The 23,873-nt window shown below is 43.9% G+C and overlaps 1 protein-coding gene across 2 annotated transcripts in view; it reads left to right on the top strand.

Annotated features, from left to right (window-relative positions):
- Positions 1–690: 690 nt before the first annotated feature.
- The window catches only part of LOC110522298 (protein dispatched homolog 1), a 28,167-nt gene continuing 4,984 nt past the window's right edge, over positions 691–23,873 (top strand). The window contains exons 1-7 of one of the 2 annotated variants that reach the window (XM_090232914.1): positions 691–2,526; positions 4,379–4,970; positions 21,871–21,900; positions 22,291–22,414; positions 22,618–22,745; positions 23,452–23,549; positions 23,662–23,759. In XM_090232914.1, the coding sequence (XP_090089040.1) occupies positions 2,517–2,526; positions 4,379–4,970; positions 21,871–21,900; positions 22,291–22,414; positions 22,618–22,745; positions 23,452–23,549; positions 23,662–23,759 (1,080 nt within the window). In that variant the 5' untranslated portion in view covers positions 691–2,516. The remainder of the gene's footprint in view (positions 2,527–4,378; positions 4,971–21,870; positions 21,901–22,290; positions 22,415–22,617; positions 22,746–23,451; positions 23,550–23,661; positions 23,760–23,873) is intronic. The other variant, XM_021600576.3, reaches the window with a different exon arrangement.

Here is a 23,873-nt window from a genome sequence, read left to right as displayed (position 1 = left end):
ATAATGAAGTGGTTTGAGGTAAAACAAAAAGGTGTATTGATACCAAAACCGTGATTATTTCACAACTTAACTTGACAGCTGATTTTTTTTTGGTCAGTTTAATTTGTAAACTTGGTGTTAGGTCATTATTCTCTCTTACACATCCCTCTGGCTGGAAATCCGCGTTATAATGCGCTTGACATTTAAAATAATAATTTCCAATTGAGCCGACATACAGTATGCAGCGTTTATCTTGAATGCAGATAGGCGACAAAGCGCGATCGGATTGAATCCTGGCCTTAGAAACCTCTCAATAATAGTCGGTGATTGTCTGAATAACATCCTAAAATAAGCAGGTCAGAAGATTTTCATTTTCCTGTTGTGATTATGAAATAAATCAGACTCATACATTGTTTCTAGTTTGTTTGGCTGTTTACTAGCTAGTAGCCTCGTCGAAAAACTACGTGATTTTGAAGGTATGGCAACGCGAGACACATGCCGCGTTCAAAATAACTGAGAACTCGGAAATGAGAACTGGGAAATCTCCGACTTCCTACTTCAGTGCATTTGAAATAACTGGGAACTCGGAAAAAAGACTGAGACTGAGAAAAATCGATTATAACGGTAATCAAACTCGGAGTTTCAACTCGGGCATCTTTCTAGAGCTCCGACTTTCCGACCTGAAGATCATTGACGTCATGATTTGACCTCATATTTTTCCGAGTCCCCAGTTGTTTTGAACGCGGCATAACTTGCTTGTGAGGGTAATACTACTACTGATGATGATGATGAGGATGATGACCTCCGTTCTTCCAGCTGCTGTGTGCTGCAGAGGCCTTGATTGGGTTAAAAGTCGACAAGCATCATCATGAACATCCTATCAGTGGGCTAGTGCGCAGTCCCACACCCAGACCACCGCCTGCGTTTACGGAGACAGGGTGCATGTATGTGTCATTCCGGCAGAACGCTTCTCAGTGAGAAACGACCTTCTTTCGCCGCGACGTGTTCCTCTCTTTCTGAGTGTTTTGTTAAACTAGTGGTGGATACTGTAAACGTAATCCGTTTTCGGTTAATACATTCAATTTAGGCGAGCGCGAATGCTTGCGTTTCGCAAGCATCCAGAGCTTGAACACTTCCAGAGCTTGAACACTTCGATAAGGTACCGTATCAAAAATCCATTAAATGTCTGCTGTGCATTGATCCTCTGAAAAATACTGTTTTAAAACCCATAATCTTAATGGTTTATAAATGTATATTTGTGTCTGTTGTTCCAACTGTTTTGGCTACTAAAGTGGGAGTTTAGGATACGATGTAGATAGCGGATTCCTTCTCCGCTGTTACAAGGTACTGGAACGAAATAATGAAAAGTGATGTTTCGCTGAATGGGATGCACCGGTCTTTTGCTGAACGCTGGTGTAGATTCCTATCGGAATGTTTTTAACCCCATCATGTAATCTACATAACTTTAGTTGATCAACATTATATTTGGTAGGCTAATATGGACATACTTCGAAAAAAACAGAGAAACTTCTTCAGTTTGACAGCAGCTTAGTTAGAACGTTAGTGGTCATTCAGCCTACCTTTAAAGTTGAAACAAAACTACATTTTACTCAAATGATTTAATATGGTTTCATATCTCATAGTGAAGCAACATTATAGTTTATTTTCTTATTTAATCAAAATGCTCTCTCTGGAGCAATGCATTGTAATACATTATGGCTAAAGTATAAAATAGAAGAAAAAAAAATATGCTGCTTGTCTTCATTTCAGCTTCACATTGATTGGTCAAGGCATGATGACGGTATGACACCAAACCAGCTTATTTACCTATTTAACTTGATACAATGCAGTAGCCTTGAGCGAGAACGCCATATAGGTATGTAAAACCCAGCTGTGGAACTGGGCCAAAGTTTCAGGCTTGTCATAAGTTTCTCAGACACTATTAGAATATGAATGTCAAAGTCCTCATAGTCCTCTCGGGCATGTACTCGTAGTTTCCAGGATAAATTATGTTATTAGGCGGAAGTTATTAACTGTCTTGACTGAGTCCTCTTATTAACGATTGTCCTATTAGCATTAAGTACAGGAATGAGGTACTTTGCCTCCTGCTGCGTACCTCGTAGTTGCACAGATTCACCCCAAATTAATCACAAACTCAACATGAATGCAGAAAAATGCATCCGTTATTCTAAATTTTTGCAGTTTCCACAAACCTCATTGTGTCGGTCGTAAGCATAGTGTGACCGTCAATTCTTAAAACCAAAATGTGTAACATACCAGTGTTTGCAGATACACACAAAAAAATAGATATATAAATAGTTTATTAATTAAGTAATTGTTAAGGACTTGTCCTCAGTGTTCTTTTTTAGGACAGTCGTTCCACACTGTAATCTGTCCGTTGTTTCCTGAGGGCCACAGACCCCTGTTTGTGTCAGACTACAGACTGGCCTAGATGTCTCACCTGGATTTCAGCGCTCAGTATTGGAGCCCACACAGCCATCTAAATTCCTGTGGCCGTGGAGCAATGTTGAAGGAAGATGTGTACAGGTAGAGGGATGCAACTGATTTTTTTAGCCAAGCATAGTCATGTTTTTCATATCACAGTTCATATCACAAAGATCCAGACTACTCTCTTAAGTCTCTTTTTCATACTTAATCATTTCATTGCCACCTTTCAGCTTTTCTATCATTGTTGGTAACTTGTGATTTTTGGTCAACTAGAAACGTAACCTTCATTTCCACTGCACTGCCTGCTATTCGGAGCCCTTCAGACAGAGTGAGGTTGAAGTTCTCCTTCCCCCCCATTCCCACAGCTCTGACCTGACTGGGCTGTCAGTCTCATGTTACCCCCTACCTTATTCATGTTGAGGCATCGCAGAACACAGTCATTCACATTCACTGCATCATGGCTGTTTCCCTGCATAGAGAAAAGGTTTTCCTAGAAGGCTATATTGTATATCTTAATGGGTGTCGGTTGAACACAAACACATCCAGCTTAGTTTGGCGTCAATATATTTGATGTAGCCTACGATTGTGTGTGTGTACTGTGTTCATATGCGATCACATGGAGCCAAGCCAAACTTGGAGGAATGGGACCGTAGTGAGTTTGAGGGAACGTAATTTGCAAGAAGCTGTGTCATGTGTAAAGTTTGTCTTGACAGATGTGAATATTTTTAAATGCAAAATCTCTACAAGGTTCGGTAAAGAAAGTAGCCTTTAAAAAAGTTGCATAGTTTATCAAATAGGAAAATAAAGAAGAATAGAAGCCACATTCATTAGATTTGTTTTTTAAGGCAATATTTATGCGTTATGATATGGTAGTAATAATGTGTTGTGATGTACAGGGGGATTTTCTGCACTGCAGTACATTTCCATCTAGTGCAGTTCCATATCTATCTCTCGGTCCTAGGCGTGATGTGGATGAAGTAGACCGTACTGTGTGGGAACTAGTGAGAAGTAGTTTTTTTTCTCCCCACCTCAGCCATTAGTTATTGTAGGGAGATGAGGTTCTCTCAGGACTCCCAGTCACATTAGACTGAGAGAGATTTATTTATCTGGGTTCACGTCAAATCTGTTTCAGCGGGGGTTGGTGTTTTGCAACCTTCCAACTTAACAACCAACCACAACCGTGCATTACCTGTGAAAGGCAATTCACTACTTTTTTTAAGTGTGTCAAGCCATATCATGGCAAAAACATATTTTTTATTTTTTATTTTATCTTACTCCAAAATGTCCCAACTGAAGTCATTTTATATTACACATAGCCTGAAAGTATTCTTTAATAAGAGTCATAGGGTCTGAAATGCTAGCAACATGAACACTTGAAGACCTCTGTTTAATCTTATTCTGTTGGAAATAGTTTATACTTTTCATAATGAAGAAATAGCCTATCTCATACTCCATGAACAGAGGCTGCCAATTCATACCCTATCGTATCGTATTCATACATTATACATCACACTATTTAGACAAAAATGGCAGTGAGGAAGGTAGAGAAATATGGTAAAGTAACTGACTAATATTTCACATTTAGCTTTAATTCAGAAAATCAATGAGGATTGATCACTAATTAACTTTGTGTAGCTTGTATCTGTTCCCAGTCTCCTGGCCTAGAAAGAACAAGTTAATTATCTGTTTTCCTGACTGGTCATTGCATTCTGTTTTGATCTGAGTTTTGAGTGTGAACCCTTGCACTGTTTACTGTCTCATTCTCTCCCCTTCGCCCACGCTACTCCCTGGCTCCAGGCCTCCTTTCCTCTCGTTGCCCCATTCAGCTCAGCTCACCAGCTCTGTGTGAATAGAGTCAATGTTCATCTGAATGTCAACATGACTAGCTACAGTTAAGAGCTAACTATTGGCCTGTCTGCTTTACCTCCCCTTTTCCGTTTATGTTCTGCAGAGGAGTGGCAAACCCTGCGCCAGGCCAGCAGGAGGAGGACGATGGCCCTGAGTGACGCCAATGGTGACCTCCTGCTCCTCAGCAATGGCAGCCTGTCACCCAGCGTCACAGAGGCCAGTGCGAGCCTCAGCAGCACGGAAAGAAGGGACGTCAGCGTTGTATCCACACCCAGAACACAGCGGAGGCAGAGGCACCAACCAAGGCCAACACCACCGCACAAGGAGCTGCAGCAGAGATCCAGAGTGAGTCAGAATGGAAGCATCATCAAGCAGAATGGTTCCCTAAGGGCCTCTTCCTCCACCTCATCACACCTCACAGACTCTCAAAGGTTGTCCAAGCTCCTGCCCTCCACAACCTCCTTCCCCTCTACTCCTCCGCTGTCTCCACCTCCCCCGTGCTGCCACCGCTGCCCATTCCATCCCCCCCTGTGCTGCCACGGCAACCAGCAGGAGTGCCACATCTTCCAGACCCATGCCCCTGCCCTGCCCCTTCACCCGGGCTCCTGCTGCCTGCAGGCCTCTCCTCCATCCCTTTGTTTACACCACCGCTGGCAGGAGCACCTCCAGAACCAGCCCAATGTGGCTGGCCTCAGGTACGTGTGTGATGACTGTGTGTTTCTGTGTGTACGCCGGTTCGTGCTTCTCTCTGCAACGGGGTGGCCTTAGGCATATCTCTATTACCCTGCCTCTCCAACAGAAGCCCTTTCATTGCATTTCCTTGCCAAATGGCTGCTGACTGAATGCTTACTAACATATCACGGTATTTAGGGATAATGTTAGGGGTGCTATGTAGTACCATTATGCACATGGCTGTTTAAGAATCTGTACATGCATGTAACTGTAGCCTTGCCTTTTCCCCCAGTTATGCCTCAGAGGAATGTTTTTTGAGTCTGTTTATGTAGGGTAGGTTTTAAGTTCTGATAGTGTGATATCTGAAACATTTTCGACATTTGACATGGTTAAGTAGTACTTTTGCATTACACCATGTCAGTCATGTAACTGCTTGCATGCTACAGAATTGGATCCTGTATTGAGAAATCATAGTTAGAACTGCCCTTTTCTCCTAACACATATCTAAATTCAGCTCTATAATCCCTCTGCCTGCCTGTTGACCCATTCCTGATTGTTCTGCTGTGTGGAGGTCAAGGTGATTTCCTAGGGAGATAACCTGTGGTCCCAGGGGTGCCAACCCAGTAGATGCAGGGAGGAGGAGGGGTCAGCCAGCCAGGCACCCAGGTAGCACAATACCAGCCCCAGAGCCACCCCTTCTGCACCCCCAACCCCAATAAAAGAGAGCTTTGAGAGCCCCAGGGGCTGCAGGGCCGCTGTCCCTCCTCAGGGTACCAGCCTGTCCCGTCAATCCACAGGGACTGTCCCCCTGGCCTCTCCCAAGCCTCCCTCGCTCATCAGCATTGAGGCTCTTCTAGGACAGGTGCTGATGGTTTCATGGTCTGGCTGTCCTCTTTCCCAGGCAAACACAATGCAGACAGTACCAACACACAGCTCAGCCAGACGAGATAATCTCTACAAGTATGTCTGGCCGGGGACAGAGGTTTCCTCCATGTGGCTTCTCCCTGATGTCATAACTCAAATCATTTTGCGTAACTGCCATTTCCTGCAATCTAGAACACAAAAATAGCCATTAGGGTGTGGTGTCTGGCCTTAAATTATAACAAATAAAGTTTAAAAAAATATACATATACACATACACTACTGTTCAAAAGTTTGGGGTCACTTAGAAATGTCCTTGTTTTTGAAAGAGAAGCACATTTTATGTCCATTAAAATAACATCAAATTAATCAGAAATGCAGTGCAGATATTAATGTTGTAAATGACTATTGTAGCTAGAAACGGCAGATTTTTAAAAATTGAATATCTACATAGGTGTACAGAGGCCCATTATCAGCAACCATCACTCCTGTGTTCCAATTGCATGTTGTGTTAGCTAATCCAAATGTATCATTTTAAAAGGCTAGTTCATCATTAGAAAACCCTTTTGCAATTATGTTAGCACAGCTGAAAACTGTTGTTCTGATTAAATAAGTAATAAAACTGGCCTTTAGACTAGTTGAGTATCTGGAGCATCAGCATTTGTGGGTTCGATTACAGACTCAAAATGGTCAGAAACAAATAACTTTCTTCTGGAACTTGTCAGTCTATTCTTGTTCTGAGAAATGAATGCTATTCCATGCGAGGAAAATGCAAAAAAAATTGAAGATCTGGTACAATGCTGTGTACTACTCCCTTCACAAAACAGCTCAAACTTGCTCTAACCAGAATAGAAAGAGGAGTGGGAGGCCCCGGTGCACAACTGAGTAAGAGGACAAGTACATTAGAGTGTCTAGTCTGAGAAACAGACGCCTCACAAGTCCTCAACTGGCAGCTTCATTAAATAGTACCCACAAAACACCAGTCTCAACGTCAACAGTGAAGAGGCGACTCCGGGATGTTGAGTTCCTCTGTCCAGTGTCTTGTGTTCTTTTGCCCATGTTAATCTTTTCTTTGTATTGGCCAGTCTGAGAAATATATTTTTCTTTGCAACTCTGCCTAGAAGGCCAGCATCCCGGAGTCGCCTCTTCACTTTTGATGTTGAAACTGGTGTTTGGCGTGCATTCGAAAAGTATTCAGACCCCTTGACTTTTATCAGATTTTGTTACATTATAGCCTAAATCTAAAATGCATTAAATTGTTTCCCCCCCTCATCAATCTACACACAATACACCATAATGACAAAGCGAAAACAGGTTTTTAGAATTTTTAGCAAATATATAAAAAATACAAAACTGAAATACCACATTTACATAAGTTTCAGACCCTTTCATCAGTACTTTGTTGAAGCACCTCTGGCAGTGATTACAGCCTCGAGTCTTCTTGGGTGTAAAACTACAAGCTTGCTAGACCTATATTTGGTGAGTTTCTCCCTTTCTTCTCTTCAGATCCTCTCAAGCTCTGTCAGGTTGGATGGGGAGCGTCGCTGAAAGGTATTTTCAGGTCTCTCCAGATATGTTCGATCGGGTTCAAGTCCAGGCTCTGGCTGGTCTACTCAAGGACATTCAGAGATTTGAACCGAAGCTACTCCTGCGTTGTCTTGGCTGTGTGCTTAGGGTCATTGTCCTGATGGAAGGTAAACCTTCGCCTCAGTCTGTCCTGAGCACTTTGGAGCCTGACTAGTCTCCCAGTCCCTGCTGCTGAAAACATCCCCACCGCATGATGCTGCCACCACCATGCTTCACCGTAGCGATGGTGCCAGGTTTCCTCCAGACGTGACGCTTGGCATTCAGGGCAAAGAGTTGATTCTTGGTTTCATCAGACCAGAGAATCTTGTGTCTCATGGTCTGAGAGCCTTTAGGTGCTTTTTGGCAAACTCCAAGTGGGCTGTCATGTGCCTGATTGGTGGAGTGCTGCAGAGATGGTTGTCCTTCTGGAAGATTCTCCCATTTCCACAGAGGAACTCTGAAGCTCTGTCAGAGTGACCATCCGGTTCTTGGTTACCTCCCTGACCAGGCTCTTCTTCCCCGATTGCTCTGTTTGGCCGTGCAGCTAGCTCTAGGAAGAGTCTTCCATTTAAGAATTATAAAGGCCACTGTGTTCTTGGGGACAGACAATGCTGCAGAAATGTTTTGGTACCCTTCCCCAGATCTGAGCCTTGACACAATTTTGTCTCGGAGCTCTATGGACAATTCCTTTGTCCTCATGGCTTGGTTTTTGCTCTGACATGAACTGTCAACTGTGGTATGGGACCTTATATAGACAGGTGTGTGCCTTTCCAAATCATGTCCAATCAATACAATTTTCCACAGGTGGACTCTAATCAAGTTGTAAAAACATCTCAAGGATGATCAATGGAAACAGGATGCACCTGAGCTCAATTTCGAGTCTCGTAGCAAATTAGAATTTGGTTTGGTCCCCCCAAAAAGTTACATATTGCAGCTTTAATTGTACGTAGTGGCCAGTCCACAAGGTGGTGCAGCACCGCTCTTACATTCTTTGGGGGAGAACTCTGCCACGTTTGTTGTCAAACATTTTTTTAAGCGAGACGCATTTAGCAAGTCGTTTTCCCCGCCTTCCTGCAAACCACAGACTGAAATATATTTTACACTGGAGCCATTTAATGCTTTCCTTAATAATTTACTTACTTTGTGTATTTTGTTATTTATCTCCAACTCCACAGCATACAAAATAAAAGTAAATATTGCAGTTACTCATGTCAGCTCCTCTTTATGGTAGCAAGTAGTTATGGAGAGGTTCATTTGTGTAAAACCATATTTTTGCTTACATCTTTTCGCATGGAAATTTCCTACCGAATTGAGTTAGATCCCTGTAACTTCATTAGAGAAATCTCTTCTGTGGCTGTGAGAGATTAGGTATATACTCGTATCAGGTGCCGGTGTGCGCACAGCAAGCTCCATCCACGCACATTAGGCAGTTGGGTGGGCAAGGTGTGGCAAAGGATATCATTGCAGCCATTTGGATGCATTCGCTGGCATCTGTGGCTTTCTTTAAAAAAATGATATATTCTGTGTCTGAATAAAGAGCTGATGTTCCTCAGCCGCTGTATTTAGTAAATAGGTCCCTCTTGTTCTGTGATGACAGGTTTGAATTACAGGCCGACGTTGAGTTGCTCTCAGTTCCAATCCCCTGTACAGTAGTATTGTGTCTCCAGAGAGATTGGAGATGGAAAGATAAGAGGGAAGGATAAGCCTGGCTGTCTGGTACACAGTCTCCGGTCCCTGACTGGCCCCAGACGTTCAGGGCTTTGGGCCTCTCCTTTTACCCTCGTGTTGGAGCACAGTGCGCCACAGAATCCCTCCTCGCATGGAGGGAGAGGCTTTTTAATGCCTCGGTAATTTGAGGGTACGCAGTCAGACAAGATCGTGTCAAATATCAATTTGATCTCAAAGGCTGTGATCCGTGAGATTAGGCAGGGGATTACATGTATGATTACAGCACTTGGCTGTTACGCCCTGCTTTATAGAGGCCCCTTCCTCCTCCCCCTCCCGATAAGGTTGCACTGGAGTTTCTTCCTCAGGCATTTCAGGCCTTTGTGTGTTTGTCCAAGAACTATACATTTAGGAACGACAGTATATAACTCCTCTTGAGAATACATGGAAAGTATTAATCCACCCATTGTAAGATTATAGTCTCTCTTTCTGTGTGTATGTGTTTTACTCTGAGAAGTAAATGGATTTATCCTTGAATGTCATGACCAAAATCCACTATTAAGGAGAAGGCCAGCTCAGCAGATCTGTTGAGTAGATGAAGGATCTCTCTGTCTGGGTCTGGGAAATGCATTAAGATTGGCAGTGTCTGAATGGTAAGATTATCCTTCATGGTGACTTTGTTTTTTTATGATTTGAGGATCATGGGGAAACAGTCAGAGCTGGTTTCTTCCAAGCCTGTAATTGTCTTGATAGAACACTCTCAAGGCACCTTTCAGCTCCTGCTGGTCTCCCAGAGAGAGAGTGAGAGAGCTGCGTCTACCTGTGCTGCCGAGACTGGCTTGACCTTCCAAGGCTGAACAACCCCCAAAGAGCCCGCTGACACTGAACTATTCAGGGTCATGTCATGTTTGTAACCTCTTCCTTCACACTCCACTCACCCGGGGAGGGGTTTTGCCCGTGCGTTGCTTCCTGCTACAGTACATTCATGTTATTGTAGCGGCCACAAGTTTGGATTGGTTTCATACTTTCTCAGATAGCCGGCATATTTTTATTATCTCACGCCTGTTTGATTTTGTACCAAGTACCATTTTTTTGGTTTCCATGGTGTGCAGAAAAACATATAAAACATGACACCTCATCCAGCTGGAATGTTTCATCATATTGGATGAATTAAAACATTTCTATCAGTTGAATATGTGATTATGACTAGGGGCCATATATGGAAACATGCAGAAAAGCCTTGATATGAATGCATAGACCCTCTTTTAAAAAAATCATGCCTCAGATAACTTTCACCCAGTGCGAGATCATTTTCGGAGACATTAACTAATATGCCAAGCTGTCTGACAGCTGCAAGTCCTGACCAGCCAGGCGGCCTGAAATTGATCTTTGTGCTATGGATTTCAGGGTGTCAGTTTGACAAGGCTTTGCACATTATAAAGAATAACAACTGTTTGCTATGCCTGCTGCGGTCTGAGGGAGCCTGGAGTCCTGGACCTGATGTGAACCCCTGTGAAGTAGCGGCAGGGCTCTTCACGCTACCGTTTTATCCATTTGGCCCATTAACCACTGTACAGGACATCCATCACGCCCAGCCTCAGCCTTGACTTATGAAGAAGCACCCTGGTGTCTCTGGGGAGATCAGGGGAAAGGAGAGATGAGCACTGCCTTCCCCAGAAAGATGAGGGAAGGAGGGAGGGAACCACCCAGTTTGCTTCCAGAGCCTTCCATTGGCTTCTTAGAACAGGTCTGCATCTATGTGGAGTGAGTTAAGCCCACAGATAGGTCAACACTACCCTGTTTCTGCCCTCAGGGTTGCTATGTTGTACATAGTGTTTTTGCCTCATGCATACAGTGGGGCAAAAAAGGATTTAGTCAGCCACCAATTGTGCAAGTTCTCCTACTTAAAAAGATGAGAGAGGCCTGTAATTTTCATCATAGGTACACTTCAACTATGACAGACAAAATGAGGGGAAAAAATCCAGAAAATCACATTGTAGGATTTGTAATGAATTTATTAGCAAATTATGGTGGAAAATAAGTATTTGGTCACCTACAAACAAGCAAGATTTCTGGCTCTCACAGACCTGTAACTTCTTCTTTAAGAGGCTCCTCTGTCCTCCACTCGTTACCTGTATTAATGGCACCTGTTTGAACTTGTTATCAGTTTAAAAGACACCTGTCCACAACCTCAAACAGTCACACTCCAAACTCCACTATGGCCAAGACCAAAGAGCTGTGAAAGGACACCAGAAACAAAATTGTAGACCTGCACCAGGCTGGGAAGACTGAATCTGCAATAGGTAAGCAGCTTGGTTTGAAGAAATCAACTGTGGGAGCAATTATTAGGAAATGGAAGACATACAAGACCACTGATAATCTCCCTCGGGTGAAAATTATCACAAGAATCCCAGAACCACACGTGGGGACCTAGTGAATGACCTGCAGAGAGCTGGGACCAAAGTAACAAAGCCTACCATCAGTAGCACACTACGCTGCCATGGACTCAAATCCTGCAGTGCCAGACGTGTCCCCCTGCTTAAGCCAGTACATGTCCAGGCCCGTCTGAAGTTTGCTAGAGAGCATTTGGATGATCCAGAAGAAGATTGGGAGAATGTCATATGGTCAGATGAAACCAAAATATAACTTTTTGGTAAAAACTCAACTCGTCGTGTTTGGAGGACAAAGAATGCTGAGTTGCATCCAAAGAACACCATACCTACTGTGAAGCATGGGGGTGGAAACATCATGCTTTGGGGCTGTTTTTCTGCAAAGGGACCAGGACGACTGATCCGTGTAAAGGAAAGAATGAATGGGGCCATGCATCGTGAGATTTTGAGTGAAAACCTCCTTCCATCAGCAAGGGCATTGAAGATGAAACGTGGCTGGGTCTTTCAGCATGACAATGATCCCAAACACACTGCCCGGGCAACGAAGGAGTGGCTTCGTAAGAAGTATTTCAAGGTCCTGGAGTGGGCTAGCCAGTCTCCAGATCTCAACCCCATAGAAAATCTTTGGAGGGAGTTGAAAGTCCGTGTTGCCCAGCAACAGCCCCAAAACATCACTGCTCTAGAGGAGATCTGCATGGAGGAATGGGCCAAAATACCAGCAACAGTGTGTGAAAACCTTGTGAAGACTTACAGAAAACGTTTGACCTCTGTCATTGCCAACAAAGGGTATATAACAAAGTATTGAGATAAACTTTTGTTATTGACCAAATACTTATTTTCCACCATAATTTGTAGAATTTTTTATGAATTTATTTGCAATGTGATTTTCTGTATTTTTTTTCTTCTCATTTTGTCTGTAATAGTTGAAGTGTACCTATGATGAAAATTACATTTTTAAGTGGGATAACTTGCACAATTGGTGGCTGACTAAATACTTTTTTGCCCCACTGTACCTTTACCCAGGATCAACCGAATTGGGCCAAAAAGCTTTCTCCCCCCCCGGTACAATTTATCACCTGCCTTAACACTGAGACACTTCTGCCTGTTGTAAAACTTGAGAAATGGGACCCTCCTGGCCTCTTACTTCGGCAGTTAATTTGCTGGTGAAGGTGACAATCTGGTGACAATCTTAGAAGCTTGTAAGCCGCTTTTGTTGGTTTTAGACGTTTTCACCTAAATAAACCCAACTTAATGCTCTCATCCATGGGTGAGAGGGATTCGGGGGGGTGGGAAGGATTCGGGGGGGTGGGAGGGATTCAGGGGGGTGAGAGTGATTCGTGGGGGTGGGAAGGATTCGGGGGGGTGGGAGGGATTCGGGGGGGGGGGGGGGATCCCGTACATGCACGTACGAAAAATAACAGGAGGGGTGAGCTCCCAGTGCCCCTGCTCCAGACTGTGCTCCAGTCCATGCTCTATACTAAATGGCCCCTGAGCATGGCGCAAAGCAAAGCCCATAAAGGTACCCACCCAAGCCATACTATCCTATAAACCAGGATCAAAGCTGCATCTGAACAGCACTCTGTCATAACTTCAAATTTGGTTGCTCTTTTTTCTTTCTTCTTCTGGTAGAGAGAGCAGTTAGTGAGGCTTCGTTACTGGTCCTCCCACGGCTGACTCGGCTCTCTGGGGGATTAGGCCTAATGGAAGATTTGATAACTTTTGTAATGCTTTATAAATAGTTACTAGCATGTAATATGATCCCGTATAATGCCCTTTTAACAGCCTGTCCAAATGGTATTTAAGTTGAAGGCACAATCCCTCAATCATGTATGTGCAAAATTGCATTGTATATTTAGTTTATAATGGACCTTCATCTATGGTTCCAATAGTGACTCCCCTATATTTGTTCTCATAGTTTTTCAAAACAGTCTTGAGAATACACTGTATTATTCTTCCTGGATTCAATTAATATTCAAACATTTAACATAACAATGCATGCAGCTTGGTGTACTAACGTCATTCTGATATACTGTAGATGTGAAGGTTCTTATGAATCACTAGTTTTTTTCTCTTAGTTTCTTCAGCCTCTGCGCACTTGGTGAACATAGCTAATGGTTGGAATTTTCCATCTCGGCCACCACCCCCATCCTCACACTCACTCTCTCAGCTCAGGGAGGACAGGTCAGACTTCATTACTGGCCTTAACTGACGCTCAGCCCCAACAGCCGCTGGCCCTGGTCTGCAACTCACCAGACGGCTGTGTCACCAGACACTTCCAAGATGTCACAGCGCCGTCTCGCCAAACCCTCTTTGTCAAGAGTTGCGGTTAGAGCTGGAGAGCCTTCAGACACTGTGGCCTTAGATGGCCCGGAGAGAGCAGAGAACATGGATAGAATAGTATAAAGAGGAGCTGGGAGGGATGAACATGTATCTCTTTACACAAAAGATACCCTGATATCTCTGTGAGATCAGTCCCAGGACAACAAACGGGCGTGCTGGATCAAAGAGACCCAGGCAGGAGCTAGAGGCACTGCTGTGCTTGAAACTGGATATTGTAGGTAAACAAAGAGGATTATGTGGTGCTTGGGCTTTTTACATGAGTTTACCTTTCTGTCTAGACATGTATGCACCAGATCACGTATCAAGTCTTAATGGAGGGCGTATCTTGAAATTGGGCCAAATGATGAGTAAATAAGAATTTGCTTAGTTAAATAAAGGTTATATAAAAAAATATATAGAAAAACGAGGGGGAGGTTTACTCTCAAAATGGCCACCACTACAGGCAGGGAACTCTAGCCTGGTTACCATTCTGTTTAACTGCTCTAGCCAGCATGACATCTGCAACAGAGTGTCAACTAGGGGTGGGCAGCTCATGTCAATCATGCGAAACTCCCAGATCTCCTTATCAAGCAGCTTCCAGGCCTTAATATGTTGTTGGACATCTTCATAAAGGCACTAGGAGAGGACTTGATGGGTCAGCACAGCTGCTTGCCGTTGGTTCCACTCCTTGACTTTGTGCAGTAGAGGAATCTCGGTCATGCAAGAAGCAAATGGTAACACAGCCTCCCGTCTTGCAGAAGCCCGGTCCTCAAGGTCTGAATGCGGATGTTGGATGTGATGGGTTGGGGCTGGTTGGGCTGGCAGCTGAAAGCCATTGGTTCCACTGCTGGAGGTCTTGTGCAGCCGCTTGTACCGAATGTGTTCAGCAATAGAGACTTTGACCTGTTGTCCTGCTACAGGAATAGGCCAACATACAACACACTCATCTAGTACTGCCTCCTGTTGGATCTGTGTCAAGACTGACATGAAGTCCATCATCATGACTATGAAATTAAAGGTGTTGGTATTGGTGGTATATTGTAGGAATTATTGCTTAAACCGGTTAAACTTGCTCATCGTGGATCTAGTCTATTGAGCAAATAACTTATGAACACCATAAGCCACCACATTAATAATTCATGACATGGACATACTTATTGCCATAATGACTTATCGGTATCGGTAATTCGCCCTGCTCGGCCTAGTTGACAATGTCTGTTGGTTAGCTCAGTGCAGTGTTGGTGAAAGCATGTGCAATACCCATACATTCTTTGGGGTTGGTCCTGAAGCCCCTGGACTCATGGGGGATAAGCTGGTTGCTATAAAGGGAGCGAGGCCACAGGATGATAAAGACATCTCTTGGACAGCTTGTAACTATTGGCTACAGTGTTGAAATCTGGCCTGTATGTATGGAATTTGTACACTCCCATATTTCAATCCCAAGAATGTGGAGATGGCAGCTGTGACCTCCAGACCCGATGCACTGGCTGATGTGGCTGTTCCGTTTCCCTTCTACAAACACACAAACAAACTGCGCATAGACTTATTATACAGCAGTAACCTCTTATTCAGACTAACATTTTCTCATACACGCTTGCATCCAGAGGCCTTGTTCTCTCCCCAAAATAACTAGACCTGTGCTGTGTAGATAGCTTGTAAATACAATTTTACGAGCTTGTAAGAATGAATACTGTACCTCATAAATCTATTTAAGGTGTACAATGGAAGTTGATGAGCCCTGACTTTGGTGGCTACTCCCTGATGGTCAATACTTTTTAAAACTCAGCATTTCACTGCTGTATGTTATGCCTATGGTATCGTGCTGATATTTGTATTTCACCCTCAAGCAACTCTTACAATTCCATAACTTGAACAAGACTCTAATTGTGTGCAGTGTTCCAGTGAGTTTTAATCACAGGAGCAAATAATTGAGAGTTGACAGTAATTGGGCTGACTTGAGCACTTCATGCAGCCCCTTATTACAGAATATATGCTGTGTCTGTTAGCAGTTTTCCCTCCTCAGCTCTGTAACCCCTGACCCCTCTCTCTCCTCCCTTCACTCCACCACACGTCAACATGGCCACCGCGGCCTGACCTGGTTGCTGCTCCCAAGTAACTTTATTAATTAACCCTGTGATCCATAAACATTCCCCTTTCGGGTAAATAGAATAACATTTAGGAAGGGTAGCTGTTGTAAGTTTGTGGAAGAATTGTGGGAGTTTGTTTGAAGGGGACTGGGATCAGAGAAGGGGAGGAAACCTGACTCTGTGGGTTGTCATCCTGCTGGATTTAGAGCCTGTGATCATCAGTCAACGGATTTCTCCTCCCCACCCCAGCACCTCCTCTCTTCTCCTTTAGAGGGTGTTTTTTCCAAGGACATTAGTCTGCATTTTTTCACATTACTACTCCCATTGACAGATTGGAAAAAAGAGAATTGAGACACAAAGCTGATATTTTTAATGCCAACTTCAATTCATATTCTAGGCTTATACTTTGTTTTTTTTTAAGTGAAAAAATATTTAAAAGTTTGCTTCATGCAAAAAAACATGCTGAAATAGAATCTGAGGATTCGGATGTCTGTCGTAAATCCAAAGTATAGGGCTACCTCTGTTTTAGACATCTTCTTATTCGTCTGAAATGTGGTCAGGGTTCGGAAAGTTTAAAATAGATCCAAAACAGATCGCGCAAATAAATAGGCAGCAGTGCTTTTTTTGATGGCTCCACGACTAAAGATGCTTTATGAATCCAGTTCAACCATTTACAATAACTCTCCTTCCTTCTGGGCCATATCTCTGTCCCGAATTCCGCTGTTCGAGGCCCGTACATGGAAACTAACAGACGGCATAGAATAAATGAAGTTACAGATTTTTCCTTGGCAAACAATGCTAACTTAAGGTAGGGGGAATGTGTTTTTCATTTGGCATTGTTAGTATCAGGCTCTCGTATTTTAAAAGGTTAAATCCCTGTCTACTTGAATGCAAAAAAAAATAGCAAAGAGCTTCACTCCAGGTTGGTAGTGTTAATGGGACTCAACTTGTGTCTACAATATGATGATTGTTCAAAGCCTGTGCCGTACAACATCTGGTTGTCATATTAACATGTTCAGCTAACTTTAAAGTGGATTTACTGCCTCCCCAGAAGTTACCCTGTGGTGAAAAATTCCTGCCAATAGCTTTTGTTCATCTGTGCTTCACAGTGCCATGGCAACCACTAATTATAGCATTCCATGGATTCCCTTTTAAAGGGGAGAATGAGGAAAAATACAGCCACCTCCTGGCACCTGTGTGCGTGCACTGTGATTGACTAATGCAGAGAATCGTCTGAGCTCACTTCCCTGTTTGGGATACTGATTTCCTTGTTTATGTTTCTTGTGTAATCTTACCTTGTCCATGATGTGGGCTGTGAGGCCTGTGCCAAATTGTGACCGTGGTAGTGCAATACTCATGCAGGTTGCAGTGAATAGAAGATGAGAATGAGGATGAACATGTCACGGTTGCAGTGTAAAGTAATAATGTCTATCGTCCCTAGGACATAATGTTAGGACAGTCTGTCCACAGTTCTAGAGACTTCATAGCCACCAGCCTGTGTGTATGTGATCATGTGAGTCTGTCACTGCCATTCGCTGTCAGTTTGACCAGTCAGAGTATACACTGAGTGGACACAACATTAGGAACACCTCCCTAATATTGTGAGTCACCCCCTTTTGCGTTCCAACAGCCTCAATCCGTCAGGGCATGGATTCTACAAGGTGTCAAGTGTTCCACAGGGAGGCTGGCCCATGTTGACTCCAATGCTTCCCACAGTTGTGTCAAGTTGGCTGGGAAACTGTTGAGTATGAAAAGCCCACACTCAAATTGGTGTGACTGGCACCTACTACCATACCCCGTTCAAAGGCACTTAAATCTTTTGTCTTGCCCATTCACCCTCTGAATGGCACACACACCCAAACCATGTCTCAATTGCCTCGAGGCTTAAAAATCCTTCTTTAACCTCTGTCCTCCCCTTCAGCTACACTGATTGAAGTGGATTTAACAATTGACATCAATAAGGGATCATAGCTTTCACCTACATTCACCTGGTCATGTTTCTAATGTTTTGTACACTCGTTTTTATGGCATATGAAGACATCTCCCACCTAGGGCTGGGCGGTATACTGTATTTTACGATATACCGGTATTGATGCACGGACCGGTTTGGGTTTTTACTTTACTTTCTATAACGGTATTTGAATGTTTGGTTTGTTAAATGTGATACGCCATATGTAATGTCAATTTTTGTAGTTTACTTCGCTACTTGAGTCATCTCTCTCCATGCCGCTTTCCACACAGTCCTAGCGCCGCCCCATCATTCAAGGAACAGATTTGTTGTTCCTCGATCACAAGACACTTGCATTAAGTCATCATGGTCAATGCAGCGATTGCAACAATGTTGATGACAACGATGCAGTTTTCACTATGCTTCTTCATTTAAATTCACTAGCGTTCTATAATTACACTATTAGTTTGTGTATTTGTAAACAAAAGCTGGTGCACGAAATCTAAGGAAGTCTCTAGATTTTGCTCGCCTGAAGTAGAGTATAGTGTGATAAATTGCAGGCCACACTACTTGCCTAGAGAGTTTTCAGCTATACTTTTCGTGGCTGTTTATTTACCACCACAGACATATGCTGGCACTAAGACCGCACTCTGTATAAGGAAGCTGTATAAGGAAATAAGCAAACAGGAAACCACTCACCCAGAGTCGGCGCTCCTAGTGGCCAGAGACTTTAATGCAGGGAAACTTAAATTAGTTCTACTAAATATCTATCAACATGTTAAATGTGCAACCAGAGGGAAAACAATTCTAGATCACCTGTACTCCACACATAGAGACGCGTACAAAGCTCTCCCTCGCCCTCCATTTGGTAAATCCGACTACAACTCTATCCTCCTGATTCCTGCTTACAAGCAAAAATTAAAGCAGGAAGCACCAGTGACTCGGTCTATAAAAAATTGGACAGATGAAGCAGATGCTAAACTTCAGGACTGTTTTGCTAGCACAGCATGGAACATGTTCCGGGATTCTTCCAATGGCATTGAGGAGTACACCACATCAGTCACTGGCTTTATCAATAAGTGCATCTAGGACGTCGTCCCCACAGTGACTGTACGTACATACCCCAACCAGAAGCCATGGATTACAGGCAACATTCGCACTGAGCTAAAGGGTAAAGCTGCCGCTTTCAAGGTGCGGGACTCTAACCTGGAAGCTTAAAAGAAATCCTGCTATTCCTTGCGACGAACCATCAAACAGGCAAATTGTCAATATAGGGCTAATATTGAATCATACTAAAGCTTCGGAGCCGGTGGTCTTATGTGGCAGGGCTTGCAAACTATTACAGACTACAAAGGGAAGCACAGTTGCGAGCTGCCCAGTGACACGAGCCTACCAGACGAGCTAAATCACTTCTATGCTCGCTTCGAGGCAAGCAACACAGCGGCATGCATGAGAGCATCAGCTGTTCCGGATCACTGTGTGATCACACTCTCCGTAGCCGACGTGAGTGAGACCTTTCAACAGGTCAACATACACAAGGCTGCGGGGCCAGACGGATTACCAGGACGTGTGCTCCGGGCATGTGCTGACCAACTGGCAGGTGTCTTCACTGACATTTTCAACATGTCCCTGATTGAGTCTGTAATACCAACATGTTTCAAGCAGACCACCATAGTCCCTGTGCCCAAGATCACAAAGGCAACCTGCCTAAATGACTACAGACCCGTAGCACTCACGTCCGTAGCCATGAAGTGCTTTGAAAGGTTGGTAATGGCTCACATCAACACCATTAACCCAGAAACCCTAGACTCACTCTAATTTGCATACCGCCCAAACAGATCCACAGATGATGCAATCTATATTGCACTCCACACTGCCCTTTCCCACCTGGACAAAAGGTACACTTATGTGAGAATGCTATTCATTGACTAGAGCGCAGCGTTCAACACCATAGTACCCTCAAAGCTCATCACTAAGCTAAGGATTCTGGAACTAAACACCTCCCTCTGCAACTGGATCCTGGACTTCCTGACGGGCCACCCCAGGTGGTGAGGGTAGGTAGCAACACATCTGCCACGCTGATCCTCAACACTGGAGCTCCACAGGGGTGCATGCTCAGTCCCCTCCTGTACCCTCTGTTCACCCATGACTGCATGGCCAGGCACGACTCCAACACCATCATTAAGTTTGCAGACGACACAACAGTGTTAGGCCTGATCACCGACAACGACGAGACAGTCTATAGGGAGGAGGTCAGAGACCTGGCCATGTGGTGCCAGAATAACAACCTAGCCCTCAACGTAACCAAGACTAAGGAGATGATTGTGGACTACAGGAAAAGGAGGACCGAGCACGCCCCCATTCTCATCGACGGGGCTGTAGTGGAGCAGGTTGAGAGCTTCAAGTTCCTCTTCGTCCACATCAACAACAAACTAGAATGGTCCAAACACACCAAGACAGTCTTGAAGAGGGCACGACAAAGCCTATTCCCCCTCAGGAAACTGAAAAGATTTGGCATGGGTTCTGAGATCCTCAAGGTTCTACAGCTGCAACATCGAGAGCACTGGTTGCTTCACTGCCTGGTACAGCAATTGCTCGGCCTCTGACCGCAAGGCACTACAGAGGGTAGTCCGTACGGCCCAGTACATCACTGGAGCTAAGCTGCCTGCCATCCAGGACCTCTACACCAGGCGGTGTCAGAGGAAGGCCCTAAAAATTGTCAAAGACCCCAGCCACCCCAGTCATAGACTGTTCTCTCTACTAGTGGTACCGGAGTGCCAAGTCTAGGACAAAAAGGCTTCTCAACAGTTTTTACCCCCAAGCCATAAGACTCCTGAACAGGTACTCAAATGGCTACCCGGACTATTTGCATTGTGTTTGCATTGTGCTTCCCCCAAACCCTCTTTTTACGCTGCTGCTACACTCTGTTTATCTTATATGCATAGTCACTTTAACCATGTCTACATGTACATACTGCCTCAATCAGCCTGACTAACTGGTGTATTTACAATATTCGGCGCACATAACAAATGAACTTTGATTTGATTAGATTTATTTCCATGATTCCAAAAGTGTCAAATAGCATTTGCAACATTTGGTTAAAAATTAGGCCTAGATTGTTTGCCCATATCGTGTATCCGTACGTGGCAGTGTGGAAATGATCTCAAATGAGTACAGCAAATACAGAAATGTATGAAAATGCTTGAAATTATTTTTGAACAGTATAAAACAATCAGAATGGAGAAAGACCCATTGAAATCACTTAGAATGTATGTGTTGCCACTACTCATAAAGCAAATGTACAACTTTTATTATTCAAAAACATAAAAAATATAGTCAAATACCGCCATACCATCCAATTCTTTTAAAATACAGTGACATGATATTTGGCTATATCGCCCAGCCCTATCTCCGCCCCACCTCTACCCTCCCTCCCTCCTGTCCCCATATCCTCACGCTCCTGGCCTTGCTCTTATCTCTCCTGGGCCCTGTGTGATCCGGTGGCCGTATCTGATTCCCCCTGACTTGTGCTTGCACTCTGCAGTCCGTAGGCTTCCCACTGATCTGGGAAGGTGCTGATGGGAAGTCCAGACACATCCAGAGCCGCTGAAAGCTTCTTTTGGCAACGGGGAAGCCCAGTGCTGATCCTCTCTGTCTGTGTTTATGGCACAAGAGAGATCACACTAATGGGACTCTAGTCCTCTTCATGCACTACAGCACTGTGTGGGGCTTTGTAGGTTAGAAACAGAAAGCAGACCTAAAAGAGATTGATATTGATGTTACTCTTGTCTAAACCGGTTAGTGTCAGAGATTCTTCAGGCGCTACATTTGTGTGTGGTTTTTGAATACATTATTATTATTTAATGAAAACCAAAAGTTCACCAAAAAGAGGTCGCTGTCCCCTGAGGGCATGTAAGTTTGAATAGAGCTAGTTGTTCCACACAAGGTGTGTGCTGCATTGCTGCTCAAAAACCTTTCATGAAGAAACATATTCCCCCTGCACGGATGCCGAGACAAATCTGGTTCTGATTGGATTTTGCTTTGACTTCTAAATGTAAATCTGATTTATCTCTCTTTTGTTTTTCAGCCCTGCAAGGCCTTTTCGGTTCCCAAAAAGGTAAGATCTGCCAAAAATAATTATCTTATTTTTTTTTTAACGAAAGCTCTTCTCTCGCTCTCCTTGAGTCCATCAAAACCCTGCCGAGCTGTCATTCCTGTGTAGTGAATCATCACAGTTATCGATGTGGAAAGGGCTCTCTGTGCCTGGAACCTGCTAACCACCTCACATGTTCCTCTACAAGACATGCCTTCCACTGAGTTTCCCTCAAGTCAGAACACTGAATATACTTAAATATCTACATGACGTTTCAATGAGCACCTTATACTCTTTTGGATATTCTACTAGTGTACCCTTCTCTTTTCTGTTTGGTTATCAGTACATATAATATTCGTATAGTAATAAAGCCATCAGCTTTGTGTTTAATCAACACCTGACCTTCATCTCCAGCTATGCAGAGCTGATTGCTGATTGGCCAGTGGTGGTGCTGGGGGTGTGTACAGTCCTCATCGTGGTGTGTGCCCTGGTGGGTATTCTGGTGCCAGACCTGCCAGACTTCTCAGACCCCTTACTGGTGAGTAGGCCATGCCAATCGAAGGAAAGCACAAAACTTTCTCCATAGAAAATACTGGACTTTATTTTGATCAAGATTGAAAACTTAGTGTTTCTGACACACCAAAATCATTATATTTAGTGCATGTGAAGAGTCCAATATGTCGAAGGTCAATTTCCTGGTGAACTAATAAATAGATGTCCTCTGTTTGTCTGTTTCTTCAGGGATTTGAGCCACGAGGCACGGCAATAGGCCAGCGATTAGTCACATGGAATAACATGGTGAAAAACACAGGGTACAAAGCAACCCTAGCTAACTACCCATTCAAGTATGCCGACGAGCAGGCGAAAAGGTAACAAAGCCGAACTCACAGATCCTGTCCATTTAATGTCATCCTTCTAACCCTTTAGTGACACATGTATTGATTCAACATCCCTGATGAAGGGGACTGGTCAGGATCAGGCCTCAGGCCATGAAATGGAGTGATGTATCCTGCTGACAGACAGAAACAGACAAGCACACACACTAAATCTCAATCCCATCCTGCAAGAGGATTGGTGGGGGAGATTGTTCAATCCCCGGCCCATCTCCATTACTCATCTTGATCACTGGGGAGGGGGAGGCTCCAGGGTCAGGCCTGTCAACAGGACTCTCTGCATCATTCTGCCATGGCCTCAGTCTCCTCTGACAGACTCCTGATTAAAGGAAGAATGTCTCTTTCAGATGTGTCCCTGAAACCCCTGCTCATCACAATGATCTGGCTATTATAATGATTAGAAAAATAAAGATTGCAATCTGATAGTGATCACTTCACCGATTATGATATAATCACTGGCTTTGTAATCGCTTAAATGGGTCGGTCTAAACCCGTTTCCTTAGTTTGTTTTAAGAATGACCTTTTCGTACTCTTTGGTTACCATGTGCAAATCTCTGCTGTGTGTTTGCTTTAAGCGGATTCAGTCTCGTTCTGTCATGTGGATCTTCAGAATTGATAGAAAACTTCATTGTAATGTATGAAGTGTTAGCAGTGCAATCACACCATTACTTTTGTATTCCAGTCACCAAGAGGACAGGTGGGCTGAAGATCACTTTGACAGAGATAAAAGACAAGCTGACTGGGACTTCAGTAAAGACAGTTTCTTCTGTGATGTCCCAGGTACAAACTCATCATGCTTCTCCCGTTTCAAGTGTTTGTCTAGTAAGTGTTTGACTGACTGAATGTTTGACTACGATGAAATGCTAACCGGATGCTCTTAATGTATGTGCAGGTGACAGATACTCCAGATTAGTATTCACATCTGCAGAGGGGAAGAACCTTTGGAATATACAAGCAATTAAATCCATGTGCAATTTGGACAATACACGGGTAAGTGGAACAGCACTGTTGATGATGTGCCTCAGCGTTTGCTCATGTCAAATTGTGCCATGTTAATGATTTTTCAATGCCTGAACTAAGCCCCATCATATTAGAAATTGTATG

This window comes from Oncorhynchus mykiss, chromosome 4 (assembly GCF_057628025.1).
Source record: "Oncorhynchus mykiss isolate SJ-2025 chromosome 4, ASM5762802v1, whole genome shotgun sequence".
Classification (NCBI taxonomy): Eukaryota; Metazoa; Chordata; class Actinopteri; order Salmoniformes; family Salmonidae; genus Oncorhynchus; species Oncorhynchus mykiss.
This window is presented reverse-complemented; position numbering and strand designations above follow the sequence as displayed.